This window comes from Globicephala melas, chromosome 5 (assembly GCF_963455315.2).
Source record: "Globicephala melas chromosome 5, mGloMel1.2, whole genome shotgun sequence".
NCBI lineage: Eukaryota > Metazoa > Chordata > Mammalia > Artiodactyla > Delphinidae > Globicephala > Globicephala melas.
The window spans coordinates 26,781,146-26,804,905 of record NC_083318.1 but is presented as its reverse complement, the minus strand read 5'-3'; the positions used below and the strand labels follow the sequence as shown (position 1 = coordinate 26,804,905).

Sequence of the window (23,760 nt, the reverse complement as noted above, 5' to 3'; positions counted from 1 at the left end):
AGAACATTTCAGCTTATTTTGAGAATTGTTTTATTTGACAGAAAAGCAGAAGTACCGTAAATACTTCGTGCTGCTCTCTCGGGCCAAGGTGGTTTATGACTGCTTATTGTTCCGGTCACGGACACATGGTTTAGTGTGCTGATATTCAGTATCTTTTTTTTTTAAATAAATATATATTCTCACTTTCATCTGACAAAGGAGACCATGGAAACTGAAACATTTGTAGAAGCCAGTAGAATTTTATTTAATGAAATCACTCAAAGGTTGTGCTTTCTGTGTTCACCCTTACATTATATATAGTTTTTATTTACAGAGATTCAAAATTTCAGTTACTTTAGGCTAAGATTCCTTGAATTTCCCTAGAATATACTGATTTACTCCATTTCATTTTCCCTACTTTCGGCTAGATTACTACCTCGCTATTCCTCATTTTGCTGCTGAGACATTTGAATATGAGTATATCCTTAGCAATATCAGTAAATCTACCTAAACAGGGCAGCTCATATCAAAACAAGAGTTCTATACGCTTCTGAGTAAGGAATAACTAGAACATTGGGAGTATTACTATCAGTGATTAGAACAGTTAGAGCTGCTACCATTTAATATTTACCACCAAACATTATTCTAGGTACTCTGTACCTATTATTCCTAACCTTCACAATATCCTTATTGTTTTTTTTTTCTTCTCATTTTATAAACACGAAAACGAAGGTTCAGAGGGAAGAGGCAAATTGCTCAGAGTGTCAAAGACAACAACGACAGAACCGAACAATAAACCCAGGACTCCGACTGCACTGTGAGTTTCCCATTTATGGTTTGGCCATGGTTCAGCAACTACTAACAAACAACGTCTCCCTTCCTGGCTCTTATATGGAGCCACGGATACAAACACACAGTTCTTGCCTAGAGAGGCATTACTCCAGTAGAGAACACACAAAGATGTATTTCCAAAACAATGTGGTTGGCGGAAGAGGTGAACACAAAGTATTGTCAGTACTGAGAGAGAGAGAGAGAGAGAGTGAGCTTAGAGCATGGTCTAGGGAGGTTTGCTGGAGGGGATGATAGTCTAAATTGAATTTCAAGGAATGAGTAAGAATTAGATTGAAGAAGTAGGGGAAGAATATTCTAGAAACATAAACGTGTGGTGCTTTTAATAAACTGAAAGAAGTTGAGTACTTCTGTACACTCAAGTTCAAGTTGAGGGGTAGCGGGAGATGAGGCGCTTGCCTATATATTGGAGATAACACAGGTTTGGTCAGATTTGGGTTAAAAATGGAATCTAGCTAGCAGCCATGAGAAGGATGGAGTGGAAGGCACATTGAGAAATTTTTAGGACTCTTGTTCTAACTGCTTTGTTCTCAGAAAAATTTCCCTGGGAGAGACAGACTTTGTGCACACAGTAACTTGTCATTAGCATCACCAAGTACGTTCTTAGAAGGAAGCTCAGTTCAGTAGCTTCATCTTTATGTCAAAGGTAAATTATGGACTAATGAGACCACATAGTGCCATTGGCACTAGCCAGCGTCACACATGCATAAATAAATACAGTACCTCTTAAAAATAAAAATGGACACATTGTCAGCAGAAATCACAAATTTATTAACTCTTAAATATATCAATCAGTCATTTACCATTATGGCAAGAAATATATACAGTGTCCCACGGTAAACTGCAGTGTTTCAAAATGAGAGAAGATAATAAATGTGTAATTCAATTGTGGTGGAGAGAACAAATCACAATTTCCTCACGTCTTAGTGCGGAAGACAAACTTGATCTACAGTAATAATACTTCAACACCACATGCTAAAAGTGTAAAAAAAAAAAACACTCTATACCTATTTTGTTAAAAAATACATGTATGCCACGTATAGCTGCTGCACAAAAAGGTAAAAGAAATTAAAAAGGGAAAAATGAGGCCATTATTTTTTCACAGATCTCATTGGCAGGTTAACATGGCCCAATACATTTACTGTATATATTTATTTTATTTTAAATATATATTGTTTTAAATCGTGTAATAATTATCAGAAAAGCTTCAATCCATCTACCATACATCCACTAGCAACAATATCTAAGGTGATTAGTAATCAACACAGAAAGGTGAAATGAGAGAAAAGAGGGAGGGTTGATGTTTTTATTTTTTTGCTTCTGCTTTAAAAATAGGCTTCTGGGGATTGTGAATTACTATTGTTAAAATAACGCTGATGAAGATACCATGCACTATAAAGCATTTCAGGGAGGAGAAAAAGCCCCACAGGAATTGAATAAACAAACAAAGGAGAAATGAGAACCACAGAGAAAACAGGGACAATCCCTCCCGCCCCCCCCCCCCCCTTTTTAAATAGGAAAATGCTAACTCCTCGAAGGAAGATAATGTTACTCTGACACATGAGAGAAGCTACAAAAGCGCAAGTCACAGAGACAGAGTTCAAAACAAACACTTAGGAGAATGGAAAACACCCGCAGGCCTCTCTAACTTCAGAAAACTAGCCAGTGATGACGCAGGAGGCGCGCATCCTGCAAGGCAGAAGGAAGCGCCTTTGCACAAAATCCTGATCTACGACCAGCTTGGTACTCTCCTGGCAACTGCACCAATCAGTGAGACGTGGTGCAGGTACAGTAGGAACCTACTTGCTTTTATTATAAGTTTAAACAATTCTAATACCTCCAACATAGTTAGGATCCCTACGTCCAAACTCGAGCAGAATTACAAACTTTTGAAATCTTCTTGACATCATTTTTATGGGCCCAGAAGATGATCAAAGCACTAGTTTAGCCACCTCCAAAAGGCCTGTTTTTATTTTACCTTCATTATGCAAATTTCACTTTTCTCAGACTACTAGACAAAAAGAGAAAAAAGAATGAAAAGCAGAAAAATATAAAGGAAGCAAACAAAAGTAATAAAGAAATAGGAGAAAATGAAGAAAAAAGAGCATAGGTTTGAGAAAGGAACAAAAAATTCAGCAAATTTCACCAGAACAGTGCAAGTATACCCTAAAGTGATCAAACTCGTCAATGACGTGAGTTTTTCCAGTTTACACAGTTTGACCAAAAAAGACATGACTTTAGGTAGTAGCAAACCCACCGATTCTCGCTCCCACATTCATAAGTGATTCTGCCCACGTATCAATCCCTTTCATTGTTAAACAGCAACACAGCTTTCAGTGAAATATCAACCATTTCAACCAGGATCACACCAGGAAACTGAAGGTAATTTCTTTTCCCTTTTTTTGTTAAACAAAAAAGCTAAAACAGATGAACAGCAAAGAGTTTTTCAAAACTTACATTTCTGTTACAAACTGTCATTCAAAGAACGATAATTTTGAAGTCTGTTAAGTCTTGGCATAAGCAGAGAAACCGGATGAGTAGGTTTGTACTTGGAGTATTGTGGAATTTTGTCTGACCTCCCCCTATTGTTTGCCAACAGTGATTGAAGTTTGCATGGAACATCTCCATAGTTGAAGTGTAAACAATGTACAGGAAGGAATATATGACAAGATGATGCATCACATGTGCATTACACGTAGGACCTTCACAACTTCATGCACTCAGAAACATGCATGAAGAGGAGGAGAGGACGGCCCAGGGTTACCATCCAGGTGAGAACAGAGAATGCAGAAGTGGCACTGTTGATACTTAGCTGAAAGGAGAGAGGGGAGACATAAATTAAACTGTTTTACAAAGTAGCATCAAATTGCTTTGCCAAAGATTAGGCTAGGCTACGATTTTATAACTCAGCAGTTAAGTAATAGATCGAAAATGCTATGTATAAGAGATCTTTGCTTGCAGTCATTAAAAGAGAAAATGCACAATGTTAAGCAATTAATATGGATCTTCTACTTTTAATCTGTCAAGTTGTCCACACAGAGCTAAGCTAAAAATAGACAGGGACTCAGGCTGCAAGCACATGATGAAATCTAAACATACAGTTCAAGCATTCATGTTTACCAGACAAATTAATAAATGAATAGCATTATTTGGTGGAAAGAGACGAAAAGTTTAAATGCATCCTTTAGCTTCTGTCATTATTCTTAGACTCTGCGGGAAATCACACCTCGAAGTCAATTTTACAGCCTCAGAAGTAGGGAAAACACGATTATTCTTATTTAATTGGAGGTCTTCTTTCTTTAAACCAACAGCTGGGAGCACTACCTCTTCCAAGGTCTGACAAGGTTCAGTGCTTGCTTTGAATGGGGAAAAAATTCACAACAGTACCACAGGTATCTGAATTATTCTAATCCAAGGTAAGAAGCAAATCTTAGGAAATAACAATGCAGGCATGAATTGAATTACAGTCAACTTCCAATTATCCTCTGGAATTACTCGCTTTGTTTTAAATTTCAGCTTGACTTCCTCCTCGTGGTCAAATACTATTATACTCAGTCAGGCAGAGCCAATTAGTCTAGGTATTAACCTTAGCCAAGGGCAGAACAGGAACTATAACCTCTTGTAAAACAGTAAGACTCCAAAAGAGCCTAGAGCCTGATATAAATTAGTTCTGGATAATTGAGAGTTGTCTGAATTGACCCAGAGAGAACTGACTTTTGATGTGAGAACTCCACGATATTCCAAACCTGCCACAATCCATGTGCTGAAGGGAGGGTCTCCTCAGCACTTTAGTACCTTGAAAATATGGGTTATGCTACACAATGGTGCCAACCATTAGACTCAAGAGCTCATGCAAATATGGTTTTCACTGAAATAATGTGAGGAAATATCCTCAAAGGGAGGAAAAACAGCCATGCAGCTTTTCAGTCATTAGCTCCAATCACAAAGTATCATGGAGCAGGGTGTTACTTACAAGACCCACATGGGAATGGTTTTCAGGCCTTAGATGTTTTGCCACAAAGAGGTGCTTCCTGAGAAGTTTTCTTTCCCATTTGGAATACAAGATGGCCTATTAAGAGAAGCCCCATTTAAGCCACCTGGCATAAAATGAAGTTTTCTTAAATAGGCTCTATCCCATAAACACTTTAGGGAATTGCAGAAAAGCCTAACCTTCTAGTACTGAATGAATGTAATCCCTTCTGTATTAACTGGAAATTGGTGCTGTACCTCTTTGGGGTAAAAAACCCAGAAATGCACAAAAACAGGTGTCTTCATTATCCTTACGTTCCTTTTGTCTTTCTCTTAATTACTTAGCTTTTTTTTTTTTTTTGGAGTGAATTTCAACCTATTTTTTTTTTCCCCTTACTGACCCACTTTTTACAAATCCAACAGTGATACATAATAAGGCTACAGAGAAGGCCATTGAAAACCACTGTGGTGGGACATTATTAAACTAAGACATTTTGATGGATTCTCCGGAGTGAGTTGAATGGCTGTTTGTGTGGCCTTGATTCCCCATCCCATGCCCCCCAGATATTACCAGGTAATCCTGGTGAGAGAATCTGGAATGAGATCAGCAGCTGGCCGAGCTTCTACTGATTCTGAACACCCCTTCTTGTTCTCATCTCACCCCACTTTACTGACGCAACCTCAACACCCCTTTTTGTTCTCATCTCACCCCACTTTACTGATGCAACCTCAACCCCCATGATTCCCCTTGACTCGAGCTGGAGCCAGCCTTCCTTACTGACAATCCTCTACCACAGGAAGCTAACGTCTGACCCTGTGCTTTTCCTCATGATGCTCCTTGAACTTGGACTATCTTCCTTTTGTTCTTTCTATCCTTCCATTTCTCCAAATTCCACTCCTCACTTAAGACCTTGTTCAAAATTCTTTTATACACAGTATACTTCCAAACTGTTATAAACAGTTTGCTACATTAGTCATTCATTCCCTTCTACACTGAAGTTGATTATAAACTTTGTTTTTTCTTTGGTATTGGTGATAAGTTGCTTTCTAAACTAGAATATAAGTTCCTAAGGGCAACATCGTTCACCTTGCATTTTACCTGGCACATTTTACCTGCACCTATGTGATGTGCAATAAATGTCTAATTATTGATTGGAAGAGCAAACATGGCATCTGAGGTAGAGTGGTGTAGTGAGAAAGATGCTGAAATACCTAATACTTGCACCTTAAATGCTGTATTTCATACATTTCTCATAATTGAGCACCAGTAGAAGAAAACCTGTGAAATGAAGCTCCTGATATTATACAGTCTCCCCACAGTATCTGGGGGGGAGGGGATTGGTTTCAGAACCGCCGAGGATATCAAAATTTGCAGATGCTCAAGTTTCTTATTAAAATGGCACAGTATTTCATATAACCTACACACATCCTCCCATATACTTTAAATAATCTCTAGTTTACTTAGAATACCTAACACAATGTAAATGCTATGTAAATAGTTCCCTGCAAGACACATTTAAGTTGTGCTTTTTGAAACTTACTGGAATTTCTCCACCCCTGAAAATTTTTGATCTCAGGCTGGTTGAATCTGTGTGTAAGGAAACCATGGATAAGGAGGGTCAACTGTATTGGTCATTTTAGAAACTTTTCCCCCTAATTTTTCCCCTTCCTCTGCCAATTGTGACAATGAAGTCATAAATAGTTTACCTTATTACATGAATTCTCCCTGATTTAACCATAAGAGAAATCAGCATAATAGGGTATCCTCTAATTTCTATCTAAAACTATTGTGTACTTTCTAGGGCAAGTTTCAACCCACAAAAGGCTAGTCTGATTGATCTTTCTGGAGAATTATAGACTGCTTCTCATGAAACATTAATTCCCACCAGTGTAACTGACCACTAAATGACCACTAGCATTAAATAACAGATGCCATGCTATTAACAATGGAATAAGTAAAAGACGGTGACCAGGGGTATATTAACAAAGAAGCTGACAGCCTGGAAATATTTACTTGATGGGTACTGTTCGCGACCCCGAGCGATGAAAATGAACATTCTGCCACTTTCCATCCCGGCGGTGCCACACACGTGTCTCTTCTGACTGCATTGTTTTTGGCATTCCGCTGCCATCCATGTACTGTGTGAGCCTAATGTATGCTATGCAGGCAGCATCATCGCCTACCAGATGTACATGGGGGTTCAGGATAATAGTGTGGATTGGTTTATTGCTTTTGGACAAAGCTGAAAGAGAACAACATGGAAAAGAGAATTTAGTTTCTATGTAAAGTAAACCAAAACCAATAATAACTTCAGTTGGGACCAATAAATAGAATGCCATTCATTCATTCAACTATTAGTTCTCTGCATTAATTGAATGCCTGGTACTGTGCAAAGTATAAAGAAAAAGAGAGCAGAAGTAAATACAGTCATTATTTTCTTTGACTCCCTTTGTAGTTAAATTGTATGCCACTCTGAAAACTTTGAGAAAGCTGGAGAGACATATTTATATTGGGAAGTGGTTAGGAACAAGCCATAATATGAATAGAGATGGAGAAGGGCTGGCCCAGGTACACGGAGCAGTTCCTGTCTTTCCAATGAAGGAACCACTGGGGCAGTTGACAGGGTATCCTGTGGGCTTGTTCATTTTTTTTGTTAGTTGGTGAAGTACATGGGACAAGGGGAACATATCAAGCATGGAGACTGCTGTCTCCTAAACAGGCTGGCCATAGTGTGACTCTGTTTCCCCATCTCATCCTGTGGCTCCTTTATTTAGTAGCGTCCATTCTATGTTAGTCCAGCTGTGGTTATCCAGTAAAAACCCAAAATTTCGTGTTGGCCATATAGCCTGATTCTGATTCTCTAGCTCTTTTCTTTGGTTGAGCAGCCCTCACTAGGCTCCAGCCTTTGTTGTTTTGACAATAGCTATTTATTCTAGTTATTCAATGACTGAGATATGAAGATTTAGTGCAGATAATTGATTGATGATGCTACTCTCTTAGATCACTAAAACAGGTAGAACTGTTTTACCTATTAACCAAACACGTCCTCCATTTTCAGAAAAGATCTGAATAAATTACTTAGTGCTACAGTCATGTAAAAAAGAATATCCCATTATGAAGAATATGTATGTATGGAAAATAATGATGTACAGTGTTATGTTGAGGTAAGTTAAAATATTATTGGGTTAATTATCCTTTTACTACAGGTGAGATGGTGTCAATCGAGAGTCAACTGAAGAAAAACATTATGAGATGCTGTCAGTCACAGTGCGGGATGGAACAGAGAGAACAGGAGAACATTTACTGAAGCTTTGTTAAGGCCAGTTTACCACATAATTATCTTTGCTTGCAAATGTCTAGTGCACATAAGACAAAGCAATTCATTAAATGTAAAAATCCATGCCAAGGCAGACATTTTCAGTGCTTATAATTACTGGACGTGAGCTTGATTATTCTAATCATTACTACAATTCCTCTTTAATTCATCAAAATCTCACTGCAAAAGGTGAATTCCCTCCCTGCATGATACCTAATGTCGTTATGTGTGAGGGAAAGGAGCATAAAAGAAACTTCTGGTCTACACTTTTCTTGGTGACCTGAAGGAATTCTGCAGGAGTTTCTTTTGTCACTTTCTCTTTCCTCTGAGACCATTAAAATTCTTGTAATTGGAACTGAAATATTTATCTGATTACTCATCTTCATTTATATTTTACCTTGAAACGGAGCATTAATTATGCTTGAAAGCCCTCCTCTATGTCAAATATTCTGGCATGCTGTGTTTTTTTTATCTTTTCATATACAAACAATGTTTTATGAAAACCATTTTCATAAAACAATGTTTTATGAAAAACTCAACAATTTTTGGTCACTCATTTCACAGCTTATATTATACATTCACTGGGACTTCTATGGGGTATATTCAATCAACATCACTTTTTTATATAAACATACTTTTCAAAACATAAAACTCTTTAAGGCTGTCATGTTTTTCAATTTCAAATACAAAAATATAAAAATACGATGCAAAATGCTGGACTAAGGTAAAAACTCTCATTGCAGCAAAGAGCCAAAGAATCTGTAAATTTGGGAGAAATTCAAAGAGAATTTGGAAAAGGCATGATATTAAATTTAGAATAAATGTACCATTCTCAAAGTAGAATCGATGAAAGTCCATCCCTTCCACTAAATTACCCAAAGCTTCAGGTTCAAAAGCAGTAAGGCCTGGGTCACAGATTTTCCTGTAGGAAAAAAAATAATAAATGAGTTAATGTATTTCGTTGTTTCACAATATCTATTCTTATTTATCAGCCAATGAAGGAGTTTTTTTAAAAATATAAAATTTCTATCACAGGGCTTGGCAAGGCGGTTTGAGGAACAGACCCTAAAAAGGAATATTGCAGAGACCTCAGACAGGGGCGAGACAATAAAACCAGCTCCAGCAGGCGGTAATCTATCACACTTTAGGAAGTTTCCTTTTTTAAAATGCCTACTTTTCAATTTCCAAGGTGAACTCTCTAGGCTTTCCCCAGTTTTTCTAATTCCCTAGTTTTTTAGTTGTTATAAGTTTATTATTTTTTAAATGCTCTCCAAGTCCAAGCTACCCTCCAAGTCCTATAAAATCAACTTTGGCTCTGAAATTAAATACTTTCGGAATAATTTTTGACATCATCTACATTCATATCAAACGTATATATGATTGATTTGAAGGCAGGTGTCACATCCTACACTTTCTGGCAATGTCTGACAGACTTAAGTAACCTTTAATTAACAAGCTTAATTAACTTAAAATAAAATTAATGAGAGATTCAAATGCACATTAGTTTTCTTTTTAATCCTAGAAATGTAATTCAAGAAAAACATATACTATTTTAAATATTCAGAGAAAGCCAATGGGCTTTCTTGGAAAATTTTATTTATTCAATGAAGAATTGTTAAAACACCTACTATGTAGCAGATATTCTTTGAAACAATTATAACACAACAATTAATAATGGAATGGAAATAAATACGAAGTGCTCAAAAACCAGATGACATATATGTGAGAAAGGAAAGTTGAGCTGGGCTTTCTGGAATGAGTAGGAGTTTTCCAGGTGTGCGGAAGGGGGTAGGCAGAGGAGGGCAGCAAGTACAATGGCAGAGTATGGTTGGGGAATGATGGGTAGTTGCTTGATATGGTGAGCACTGGGTCTGGGCATGTTTATAAGTCCCGTGGAAACAGAGAAAATATTTCCTTGGGCCTGTGGTGATCAGCTTAGGCTTCTCACAGAAGGTGCCGTAAAATCTGGATTTGAAGAATTAGTAGTTCACAAAGTTAGATAAAAGGAATACGTGCTGAAAGATTTTGGATCATTTATTAATTTGGTGGGGCTACATCTAATTTCGTATGGAAATTGCCCATTTGGGAGGAAAAATGTTTTAACTGTTCAACAGAAATGCAAGCTTCAAAAGGCTCACTCATTATGGTTCTTGAACGTATGGTTCACAGAATTTTGGAACTGATTTTTTTTTAAGAATACTTTACTTTTAAAGTAAAAAATCACAGTGGTTATTCGTTGTGGTAAAGAAAGCCTTAGTTGCGGGTGGGGTGGGTGTGGGCGGGGATTTTAAACTTTGCCTCAGACTTCCTGGGGGGCAGGTATTAAAGCTCAAAGTTAAATATTCATAATCTCTTTCTAAGTAGTAAAATGGGAAAAACAGTGTTCCCATGGTAACAGGACTTTATTCTGCCAGGGGCTGTTACTTTATCTATAAATATGACTTTTGGTTGTCAACATTAGTGAATCAAAATTTTTTACTACTTTATATCAGCACCAAAATCACCTGAGAGGGGCTTCCCTGGTGGCACAGCGGTTGAGAATCTGCCTGCTAATGCAGGGGACACGGGTTCAAGCCCTGGTCTGGGAGGATCCCACATGCTGCGGAGCAACTAGGCCCGTGAGCCACAACTACTGAGCCTGCGCGTCTGGAGCCTGTGCTCCACAACAAGAGAGTCCGCGATAGTGAGAGGCCCGTGCACCGCGATGGAGCCTGCGCTCCACAAGAGAGTCCGCGATAGTGAGAGGCCCGTGCACCGCGATGAAGAGTGGCTCCCGCTTGCCAAAACTAGAGAAAGCCCTCACACAGAAACGAAGACCCAACACAGCAAAAATTAATTAATTAATTAATAAACTCCTATCCCCAACATCAAAAAAAAAAAGTCACCTGAGAATCACTGTACTATGATGGACCTTTTTACCTAGCCATTGAGTCAAAATACTTGAAAACTTGTTCATGTGTTCTTTCTCTCTCTCATATGTTTCTTCTATATAAGTAATGTATGTATGTATCTCTCTCTCTCCTATCACAGGCTTTGGATTAATGAAAGATTCACAAAGCTGCCACTTGACCTGTGGGTGTGTATGCTCTGAACAGGTGTTCTAAGGACCAGCTGACAGGGCTGTACCAATACATTCTACCATGCAAAAAGCTCCCAAATGCAAGGTCCTCTTGGATTACCCCTGGGTCTGAGTGTACAAAATCAAGCCAGATTACAGGCAAAGGAATTCGTAAACTGATGTGATTCCAAGGAATTGCATTATTTAAAATACCCTATTTTAAAGTGTCAGAATATAGGAAACGCTATATTTTGCCACTTTTTCCTGGCTAACAACACCAACAAAACACACTCTACCAATCCGCAGGGGAATGTTATTCCAAAAGATTTTTATCCTAAGTATATTATATTTGAAGAATCATATTGGGTCTAACAAAGTTATATCAGCAAAAAGAATAAAAGGGAACAGGTCTTACGGCACAGAATTCTAAACAGCTCTTTAACAACTGTTCAACTGTTTAATTCTCTGACAACAAACAGTGTTCTTTTAAACTCCATTTCTTACTATTTCTTTCATTCTAAGTATACTTTTATTAGGTCCTGTTAAAGAACTAATAAACACAAATACATATATATGTATATACTTATGTTTGTATGTATTTGCACACACATTAATTTATAAGAAGCAGTCCTGGATTTAATTTAGTTCTTATATTCAGTTACTCTCTTCCATATTTTATATTTGGCTAGCTATTTGTAACTGATGATAAAAAATATCTTCTTATTATACAAAACTTGGAAAGAAGCAGGAAATAAAAAACACAGTTTCATCTCCCAGAGGCAATATCTTTTTTCCTTTTAAAAACCAATTTGTCATATTTCATTCTGTTTTTATATTTTCTCTTATGTAGTTGGAATAATTATGTACACACACGTTTATATCCTGCTTTATCTTCAGTGAATACTCATAAGCGTTTTGCCAGATCGCTAGAAATTCTGCATAAGTATCCACGGTTCCAAACACACCACAGATTAATGTTACCATAATGTTGGACATATAAGCTGTTTATAATTTTTCACTATTTTGAATATTGATTCCATAAATATCTTTGTTCACACTTTTTGTCCCTGTTTTAAATTCAAAATCCCATGTTAATTTTTTTTTTTTTTTTTTTGCGGTACGCGGGCCTCTCACCGCTGTGGCCTCTTCCGTTGCGGAGCACAGGCTCCGGACGCGCAGGCTCAGCGGCCATGGCTCACGGGCCCAGCCGCTCCACGGCATATGGGATCCTCCCAGACCGGGGCACGAACCTGTGTCCCCTGCATCGGCAGACAGACCCTCAACCACTGCGCCACCAGGAAAGGCCCTAAATTTTTATAACTAGGAACATAGGGTTAAAGTAGTGATTTGAACCTTTGGAAACACTTCCTGGTACATAAATGCGACCCAAATCCCTGCTGTCACCACCACTCTGAAAGTCTGTCCCCATTTATACTCCATCAGGTGGTGGGAAAAGTCACTATTGTCCTGCAGTATCTGTGCCCCTTTGGTGATCAGCGGAGTTTTTATCTGTGCTGATTTGATCGGCAGAAAACCCTCCTTCAGATTTGCACACAACTAGTGGACATCAACATGCTTTCATTAGTTTACTTGTCATTCATATTTCCTCTTTTGCTAATCGCTCAGTTCCTTTACCTATTTTTCCACTTTTCAACCTTATCTTCTCAATCTAAATTAACTTTTGACATGTTTTACAAATATTTTTCTGTTTCTTTTTTGTCTGTTTTATTTTGGCTTTAAAAAAAATTAAAGTATATTAAGTTTCATCTATTTAGGTAGCCTAATCATTTCACTTTTTCATTTCACTGACTTCCCCTGCTTTTAAACTTAGATCTTTCCAACCAGAGATCAAACTCTTTTCTGCATTTAACACTTTCATTCAAGAGGACCTCACTAGTATGGTATAAGGGGAAAGCTGAGAACTGATTTTTTTCTCCACTCAAATAACTAACTTATTGACCCACGTTCTTTGCACAATAAGCCTTCACGCCCTATTTGAAAGCTTTACTTTTATTTGATCAAAGTGACTTCCTTTAATACCTATGGTAAACTTTAAATTTAACATTAGAACCCTTTCTTCAAATAAAATTTTATCTAAGAGGCAAACCCCTAAAAGAGATGAAGATAAAGTTGAGCTGTGCTGGCTGGAAAGGGAAAAGGCTGCCAGACGCTGCCTCCTAATCTCTTTCTCTGTCCCATCACCTCTGCAGAACTGCGAGGAAAAACGTCTCTTAAGCCAAGTGAACTATTTACGTGCTTTCGTGTTTCTTGTGTGTTTGCTCTCATGGATTGCTCTGCCTGGAATGCCTTCTCTCGCATGGAGGTGCCAGAGGGTCAGGCTTCTGTGCACTGACAAAGAAATCCCCAATCTTCCTATCAGAAGTCTCATCTTCTCTCTCTGAAATCTTAATTACATTTATTTCTCTCCTAGAGGCACTTGAGTCATGTATACGTTGGAATGAAGCTATTGCGGGTGTATCAAACCTGGCGTTAAATATACACGAGTCAGGTACATTGAAGAATGCATTCATATAGAAAATACTTTGTCATATGCATGAAAGCAAAATAAATGTGCCTCTACTCACGTGTAAGCTTCAAAGTCCCCGTTGTTGATAGCTTCGATGAGTTGTTCAGTAACTTTGATAATCTCTTGCTTTCGTGCTAAAGGCAAAGATAAAGAGTTGGGTGAGAATAAAGGGCAAAAGCCATATAAAGTTACTCTAATGGTACTGCTGTTTTCCTTAAACAGAGTATTACCAGTTAAGACACATCCCTCTCAGAATCTTGGTGTTATCCTCTCTACAATCTTGCTGCTCAAAGCGCACAGATCAACATTAGGTCCCTCTTCTGGGAGCCTGGCAGAAACACAGATTCTCAGGTCCTACTCCAGACCTACAGTTTCAGAATCTGTATTTTACCAGGACCCTCAGGTAAGCATGTTCACATTGGGGAAGCACTGCTGCCCTCCCTCTGTTAGAAAACAACAGTCACCCAGAAGGTCAAGGCTGTATTTTAAAAAAGTAGTTCTTATTACCTTTACCAACATGATTGAGTTTATGAACATTTTTGTGTTATTTTAATCTATCTTCACAGTATAGCTGACATCTTGCATTGAGACATTTAACTTTAATTATTTGCATTTTTTTATTGTTCAGCTCAACTAACCCTACAAAAGAGGATGCTAACGCTGTAATTGCCATCATATTTAGATAAATAGCCTTCCATAAACTGTAAATTGGAAAAACAAGGTATGAATCAATGCTGTGGATGGAGATGGAAGTCCCCCCATATGGCTGTCAACTCTGACAACAAACATGATTTGTTTCTACTTCTAGCCCATAATCGGTAAAATTATTAACAGTTGGCTTGGCTCAAATCCCACCTACTTCATCTGCCTCAAGTGTTCTTTCCCTTTGTGGAAAGCCTACCTTGTATTAGTCATTTGGCAATTAAGCATATACTATATACCATGACAACTTCTTTAGTTAAATTATTGTTTTAAATTGTTACTAAACTTGGTTTACTGTGTAATGTCTTCCTAGTTAAATTAAAAGCTCCCTGTGGGCAAAGAACATGTTATTTCTTTGTATCCTTGAAAAAGCTTTATCCAATGTCTTTAATAAAATAGATGCTCAATAAGTTGAATTTGATCAACTGATGTTGATAACCTTTTCCTGATTTCAGAACAGTATTTTCTTACTAAGGAAATAAAGGCATGAAATATTTTAAAAATTAAATTTAATTAAATTTTGTTTAAAGAACATTGTGATACTTTAAATCACTGGAAATAAACTGGGGGTAATCACAAGAAGTTATTTCCATCTATCTTAGATAGGCTGCTATTCATCATAGAAAAAGCTGAAGTCTGGTTTTAGTTCTTATTGATTAAAGTCAACCAGTTTGCATTTTTAATGAATCTGATCTTTTTTTCAGCAGATTCTTAACCACAAACTTAAAGTTTATATTCACTTTCAAAACTCCAGGTTATTCCCCTCATTACTGAACTGCAGGAGACTGAGCCCCCTTGGGCTTTGGCGACCCCATCTGGGCAGTGTTTATTTGTTGGTTGATTTTGCTGTGCCGGGTACTTCCTTTCCCATTTGCTATCATTTTGTAACACACATGCTGACCCTCTTCCCTTCCTCTTCTTTTCCTTGGGAAAATACAATGAATAAAGACTTATCGGTACAAAAAAAAAAAAAACAAAACCCAAAAACTCCAGGTTATCCAGGTTGTGATATTCCTTATTTAAAACAAATGTCCTGGTGCTTGGTGATCACCTAGATAGGAGGGATAGGGAGGGCGGAAGGGACACGCAAGAGGGAGGAGCTGATTCACTTTGTTACAAAGCAGAAACTAACACACCATTGTAAAGCAATTATACTCCAATAAAGATGTAAAAAAACAAAAAACAAATGTTCTGTAAACCTAACTTGACTTTACTGAGATTATATGAGACTACCTTATAAAATATGGTTTGTCCACAAATGGTTGCTAACAATGTCAAGGTTGATAATGTCAAAAAATAATCTCCATACAGGTTAGATTCCATATTCAGTTATTTACATAATTTCATTTATATTGAAAAAAAATAACATAAGGTTTCTTAGCTCCTATACACACCTAAAACATTTCTTGCCCATGATCATTTGATGAATGAATAGCTATAATATACCGAACATCAAAGCATACTGACAGAAGTAGTGGCAGGGAATAATTCTGTAATAGGGATGGTGCCAATGGCACAGTTTAGCTTAATTTAGTTAGGCAATAAGTGATTCATCTGTCTGTAGCGTCAACAGTATGAACATTTGGCAAAAACGCATGACAGCTGACCCAATTCTGGAATATAAAGGACACTGGTGCAGAGGAGCTCAGAAAATGAGATTAGAAAAATGTGACTACCAAAACTTCCTCCTCGTATTAAATCCTCATTTAAAACTAATAGATTTCTTAGGATGCTATGTGGCTAATAGGAAAAAAAACTACAGTTTAGAAAACAATGTTAATTTTTTAGAATAAAAGAAGGAAAAAATGAACATAAGATCACTGCCCTTTGAAGAGCTTCATTAGGCTAAGAGTTAGTTTACAAAGTGCGAACAGTTCTGGGTCACCTTCTGAAGTTCCTGAAAGTCTCTAGATTCCTTCAGAAGCATAATATCCAATTAGAAACATCAGTGTACATGGCCATGTCTCACTCTGAACCACTATGGAAACACTCATTAGCTCTTCAACAGTCTGCATCCTACAACTGGCTTAATTTTTGTCCTGCATAATCAAAGCAACACAAGTGGCCTTCTTAGTTCTTATTTTCAGAAACAGTGGTGCTGTAGCTGGCAGGACGGCACATGGGAAGTAGCCAGAAGGCTTCTGTGCTGCATCATCATGAAAGCAACGTGCCTCTCTTGGCTCAGGAGGGGCCTGGAACCAGTAATCTTTAGAGTGCTTATTTCCCTGGAGCAAAGGCGCTCGAGTGAGTCAGGGCAGCACATGACAGCTGACTCTTTAAAGGAAAGCAGAAGGCTGGGAATGAATCATTTGTGTATAGAAGTCTGTTGTGGTTGGAACTGTTGCCACAGTGACCTAGAGGAAGAAGGAGGGTTTGATGCGAGCTATATCTCCTCTCGCCAGCAGTGAGGCTGAGGAACAATCACTGCGCAAGGTGCCTGGATGTCTATGTTCTGGGGGGAGGGGTCGCTATCCTCTGGCCTTCCCTCTTCCTGAATGTCAAGTAATGCCCACTCCGGAAGTCAAAGTGGGGAGAGCTTGAGAGGTGTCACTAATTACCCTGAAGGTGAGGGAAGAGTGTACCAGTAAGGTGTTCCCTGAGTACCAGAAGCTTCTAACCTCATGGCTAGACACTTAATCACAGGGAACTGATTACCAAATAGTTTTACTTATAGAATTGAGGTGCTCAAGCCTATACCCACAGGTCCCAAAGTAGTTTCTGGGGATTTCCAGGTTCCTAGGGGAAAGGCAGGAGAGAAAAGCAAGCGGCAGAAATGCTCCAGATCCTGTGTGCGATTACTTTCCATGCAATTCTGCAAAAGAACTGAGAACACTGCCATGTTCAAATTCATATTTTTTGTCTCTTTATTGTTCTAAAGAAGCCTGGAAGAGAAAGATAAGAGTGTGAATGGGCCCAGTGTTTTAAAAAAAAAAAACAAACTCAAAAACCAAAAAAAAATATATCCCTGGGAACCGAAAGTGATTATGTAATAAAACAACTGATAGATTTCAATATTTCTCAAGCATTATCAGATCTGAGCATCAGGACAATTCTCTGAGATATGCAGACCGATGTTACCTCTCTGGTTAACAGAGAAGTACAGAGTACCGGCACTGCCCAAAGGCACAGAGTTTGCTGATGACTCCTTTCTGCCATCTTGAAATACTCCCCTTTTTTCTCTTTTCTCTGCTCTCATCATCTCACTCTCATTTGCAATGTGGACTTGAAACGTTTCAATTCCTTTTAAAGGCTCGGTCTGAGGCCCTCTTACCATATACTGTTATCCCTACGGTTCTATCTACACCAGTGTTCTAAATTGCTGTCTGTATCCCATGACTCCCAAATTGTTACCTTGTTTCTAGACTTTTCCTCCAGGTCTGTATGTCTGTGCCTATTTTGGAATCTCCGTTTGGAGATTAAAGATATTTAATGCGTCTGGAATCCAACATACCCTAAACTGAGCATATGAACTTCTGTTGCCACAAACCTATTTGCTCTTCCAGGGACCTCCGTCCAGGTGAACGGCATCATCCACCCAGGTGCACGAGCCAGAAAGAAGCCTGGGGATCATTTTTGACTTTCTCACACCCTGACTCCGAATCCAATCCTTCAAGCCCTATTGATTTTGCCTTTTCAAGGCCTTACACATTAGTCCACTTCTTTTCTTCTTACCATCACTCCGGTACAAGCACCCATCATTTCTTGTCCAGAAAAATTATCTGAAGAGGGACTATGAAACCTCGTATAATCTAAACCCTGTCCATCTCACCAGCCCCACTCAAAGGCTGCCTTGCTTTATCCTCTACACCCCACCCATGGCGCCTTCTCTCAGCAATTCAAAATGACCATGCTTCCTCCTTTGCAGCTCTTCATGTGAGCTGCCCTCTCTTCTTGGGAAAGTGTCCCCCATTATTGCCTTCATTTCTTTTATCAGCTTTCAACTCACCTATTATTTCTTCAAAAAATCCTACTTGGAGTCTCATTTTAGGAGAGGTCCCCGTGTTATAAGTCCACACATATCCTACACCTGCTGTTTAAAAGCACTTGGTACACTTGTACTTACGTACTTCTTTGTGTGTATTTGATCAGTTTTCTCTATTATTATGTTGTAAACTCCAGAGGGGTAGGTACCTCACCATTACAACCCGCATCTAGCATAGTACATGGCATAGAGTAAATGTTCAGTACATATTTGAATGAGCAAACTCAAGTGCTTTCTTATCCTATCATCCATGAGTCATATAATTTATCCTTAGCAATTACCGTGTTGTTTCCCAGGGTATGTCTTCAGCCTCTTCCTCGTTTCTTTCCCTTTTTCTTGGTAATCTCATTTATTCCTCTGGCTTTGACCATCTACTGAAGACTGCCAAATCTCTATCACGGACCTTAAGTCTTTCTGGGCTCCAAGTTCATTTTTGTGACTGCAATCTAAACACTCCCTGTTGTCCTGGCATTTCACACCTGGGGTGCTCAAAATTGACGTCAAGCATCTTCCTTGCAAAATCTGCTGCTTCTGTTGTATTTCTCATCTTGGATGGTGGCACCGTAATCTACTCAGCTGCCTACACCAAAATCCTTGATGCCTCTTTTCAATTCCTCATACAGTTGATCACCGGCTCCTCTTTATTCATCCAAATCTTTCTCAGATCCATTTCTTCCTCTCTGGGCTCATTGCCATTGCTCTGATTCTGGCTGTCGGATGTTCCTAACCACTCCTGCCCTGAGGTCTCCCCCTTCTCCTCCCATACCCTCTCCTCACCAGCCCCTCCACTCCTCACTGCTGCAGAATCATCCCTCTAGAGAACAGAGCTGACCGTGCTGTTCCCCCACTCTCTGGAAGCCAAAGCTCACACTGGTTTGTTCTTTTTTGTTTTTGTTTTTGCGGTACGCGGGCCTCTCACTGTTGTGGCCTCTCCCGCTGCGGAGCACAGGCTCCGGATGCGCAGGCTAAGCGGCCATGGCTCACGGGCCCAGCCGCTCTGCGGCATGTGGGATCCTCCCGGACCGGGGCACGAACCCACGTCCCCTGCATCGGCAGGCGAACTCTCAACCACTGCGCCCCCAGGGAAGCCCTGTTTGTTTGTTCTTTAAAGGTTTTCCTACTCTATTTTTTTCCAGCTTCATTTCCCGACACTTCTTTTCCCCCAGGGCTCCCACATAACCTATTCTACAGCTACACCAAGGGGCTCACTCTTTCCCAACTAGTCCTGGCTCATTGATAATTCTGTGCCTTTCCTCTCGCTGTTCCTTCTGCCTGGAAACTCTGTCTTCTGCCTGGAAATCTCCCTCAATACTTTGCTCCAATGTCACCTCTTCTGTATGGACTTTCCTGAGTGTTCCAGACGCAGCTATTCAATCTCACTGTGGTCCTCCTATAGCATTATCACAGGATGTTCACAGATCTGACCAGGACATGACCACTTTCTACCTTTTAACACCTAGTATTGAGTAAATGTCTCAATGCATGCACATATGAATACATAAATACATGGATAGACAATGTATATAAAGTTCTCTGTGCATTTTAATGCATTAGATAAATGCCAAGTATGGAGGTGATGATGATCATGTCTGGTAGCAGCCTGGCTGTGATTATGCTAACTGGAAAGGCATTCATGGGTCCTGCGCATCTCAAAATCAGCAGAATTACCACCATATATGAGGCCACGGTATTTCCATGGGGAAGTAATCTGTATAGGTCTAGAAAGATTAAACTAGGCACATCTATCAATGTTTAAACTTATAATTTCTTTTAAGAGAGTTGAATGGAGAGAAAGAACCAAGTTATTTGAGCTCAGGCTTTTTCTGAATCTTTGTTCAGATTTTAAATTTATTAGTTTGAGGTGAAACTATTTAATAATAAAACTTATTCAGAAGACTAGTTGGCCTACAATGGAACTTGGGTTAGGAAATAAACTGAATTTATACATGCAAATTGAGATTCACTAAAATGTTAGCAGAGTATCGAATATTAAAATCTTGTAGTGGGTTACAAAATATTAAAATCTTTTATGGGTTACAAAATATTCAGTGATCAAAAGTTGTTTATCTTTTTTTATATGTATCATCTTAGCTTAGCAATTCTACTCATTTACTCTTTATCAATATTTATTCTATTATTCTCTCACATAAATCGTACCCATGTTTTCTTTGGTCAGTCTCCCAAGGCAATAGAAATAAAAGCAAAAATAAACAAATGGGACCTAATCAAGTTTACAAGGTTTTGTACAGCAAAAGAAACCATAACAAAACAAAAAGACAACCTAGAGACTAGGAGAAAATATTTGCAAATAATGTGACCAGCAAGGGCTTAATTTCCAAAATATACAAACAGCTTATACAACTCAACAACCAAAAAACAACCAACCCTATTGAAAAATGGGCAGAAGACCTAAATAGACATTTCTCCCAAGAAGTCAAACCGATGGCCAACAAACACATGAAAGTATGCTCAACATCACTAATCATTAGAGAAATGCAAATCAAAACTACAATGAGGTATCACCTCACACTAGTCAGAATGGCCATCATCAGAAAAACTACAAACAATAAATGCTGGAGAGGGTGTGGAGAAAAGTGAACCTTCCTACATTGTTGGTGGGAATGTAAATTGGTACAGCCACTATGGAAAACAGTATGGAGATTCCTCAAAAAACTAAAAACAGAGTTGCCATATAATTCAGCAATCACACTCCTGGGTATATATCTGGACAAAACTATAATTCAAAAATATACATGCAGCCCTATGTTCATAGCAGCACTATTCACAATAGTCAATATATGGAAACAACCAAAATGTCAATTGACAGATGAATAAAGATGTGATACATATATATAATGGAATACTACTCAGCCATCAAAAAGAACGAAATAATGCCATTTGCAGCAACGTGGATGGACCTAGAGATTACCATACCAAGTAAAGTAAGTCAAAAAGAGAAAGACAAATACCATATGATGTCACTTATATGTGGAATCTAAAATATGACACAAATGAACCTATCTATGAAACAGAAACAGACACGCAGATGTAGAGAACAGACTTGTGGTTGCCAAGGTGGGTGGGGAGGAATGGACTGGGAGTTGGGATTAGCAGATGCAAACTATTGTATATAGAATGGATAAATAACATGGTCCTACTGTATAGCACAGGGAACTATATTCAATATCCTGTAATAAACCATATGGAAAAGAATATGAAAAAGAATGTATATGTATGTATAACTGAATCACTTTGCTGTACAGCAGAAATTAACACAACATTGTACATCAACTATATTTCAATAAAATAAACTTAAAAATTTTGCTCTATTTAATTTAACTACTCCTTTCACGTTTCTCAGAGTTATTGGGTACCTGCCTGCCAGAGACTTGAAGGACAGGGAGGTTAAGTGACTTACTCAAGTCATCCAGCAAATTCAGAAGCTGTGCCAGGGCTGGAGATTTATCTGGCTGAGGTACTGTCTGCTGTTTAATTCACTAATCTATGTTCCTTTCCAGCCCATAGTGCCTCATTCAATATTTTGAAATCATAAACTTAAATAAACTACCTAAATGTCTTTGAACTTCCTCTGGGAAGGTGACTGATGACTTAATTACTGAGCCAGAGTTGTAATTAATTAATACACCAGTTCCACAAAACTGGGTATCCCATGGTTTTATTATCTTTTTCCATACTGCCATTAACAAAAATAAGTCTTGGAAATAGTTTTTATTTTAGGCAAATATACAAATTAGGATCATTTTCATGTTCTGGGTAGTTTTATAGAAAAAAGTGCCTATCAACTCAGCTATGTTTGGAGTTTCCTGTGCAATTAACAGCTTGTTTCTTAGTGACTATTTTTATTTCACTAGTTTGATATATTAGTTAATATTTAGGAGAGTAATTTCCATTATTTTGGCTTTTAAAATCAAAGTCATCGAAGTTTCTGGAGTTGATTGGTTTAATACTCTATTATATAATATTTTATCCAAATATAACACCTGGAAATTACCAAGCTTCTAGTCAAGACTGCTTTTCAAGAAATTATTGTAAAGCTCACTTATCCATAATTCACTTGTTCAATAACACCAATATTCAGCCTTTTAATTGCTAGAGGCCCTCAAGATTTAAAAGATAAATTATTCAAATCATCTTTGTACTTTGCTCTATAAAAACCTAACTACTCTGAATTTCAAGGCGTAAATTGTTAATTGGGGAAGAAGTACTACTAGTCTTAGTCCTGTTAAATTGCTATGGTCTGACAGTAAATGATTAACAAATATTTAAGAACAGAAAAGTCTGGCATTGGGATCATTTAGTGTAAGTGAAAATAGGTTTGGATTTTTTAAAAAGGTTTGTGAAGCTATCACTGGGTTACAAAATATGGCTGTGTCATTCCTAAGATGAGTCTGAATCTGAAGATGAAAAAAATATTTACTATTATTTTTAAAGATTAAAGGATGTGTAAAGTATTTATAAAGATTTTCATTAAAAATGGCTTACATAAAACTTTCAGGGTCTAAAGAAGCTATATATAGTTATACAGAACATTTGCTGATATGAAAGAATTCAGTCCATCCACATTAAAGTAATTGGGTAACTTTTCTGCCACCTGCAGCTGACTTGCAGAAGCTAGAAATAGGACAACATTATGAATACCATTGAGTGTTCTAAGTATTAAGATGTTTTATGAATTAGATAGGTGTGGTTCCACTTCCAGTTAAGAGTTTATGACATGGAAAAAAAAGATTTTAATAAACTGGTTCAAAGAATCATATCAACTTCTTAGATTTAAGATTAAAATTGTAGTCTCCGGGCATCAGGTGTATATATTTGCATGAAAAAAGAAATACTAAGCATTCTCAAGAGGTATCTCTTTCTTCCACTGCAGAACCAAGGTGATGGTTAAAACTACTGTCTCAAAAGAAAAATCAGACTAAGAAAAGAGAGAATGAGACTTAGGATTTTTAAATATTTGGAAAGTTATTTTTTGCCTTGTTTTTGGGGGGCTTGTTTTGTCGTGAATGAAATCCAGCTTTCCCCAAATCTTGGAACTGTAATGATTCCAACTAAACCCTCCAATCAATTTTACATGATATTAGCCAAAACAGGGCATGTATCTTTCAGGTCAAAAGTAAATGCCAACCTGTTCATGCTCTGTCCTTCAGTATGGACAGGCAGTATAAAATATTGAGAAGAGTTAAAATCTTGTGCAGCCGTGAGTGTAGGCTTTTATTTTTTTTCAATGATTTCTACTGCTGTTGCTCAGCTTATAATTAATTTAGTTTCTTTTAAGTAACCTATTCCTTTTAGAAAAAGTACAAAATTTGACTTCAATGAAAAACAGAATCCACTGTATGCTTAGATAAGTTTATTT

At 38.0% G+C, this 23,760-nt stretch overlaps 1 protein-coding gene across 32 annotated transcripts in view; it reads right to left on the bottom strand.

The window, feature by feature from the left end:
- Positions 1-689: 689 nt before the first annotated feature.
- The window catches only part of CAMK2D (calcium/calmodulin dependent protein kinase II delta), a 275,015-nt gene continuing 251,944 nt past the window's right edge, over positions 690-23,760 (bottom strand). For 17 of the 32 annotated variants that reach the window (XM_060299011.2, XM_060299029.2, XM_060299023.2 and 14 more), the window contains 5 exons: positions 13,758-13,833; positions 8,942-9,036; positions 6,812-7,040; positions 6,339-6,385; positions 690-3,640 (listed from right to left, as the gene is read on the bottom strand). In XM_060299011.2, coding sequence (XP_060154994.1) covers positions 3,549-3,640; positions 6,339-6,385; positions 6,812-7,040; positions 8,942-9,036; positions 13,758-13,833 — 539 coding nt within the window. In that variant the 3' untranslated portion in view covers positions 690-3,548. Of the gene's footprint in view, positions 3,641-4,801; positions 4,898-6,338; positions 6,386-6,807; positions 7,041-8,941; positions 9,037-13,757; positions 13,834-23,760 lie in introns of those variants that run through there. The other 15 variants (XM_060299032.2, XM_060299025.2, XM_060299038.2 and 12 more) reach the window with 4 other exon arrangements.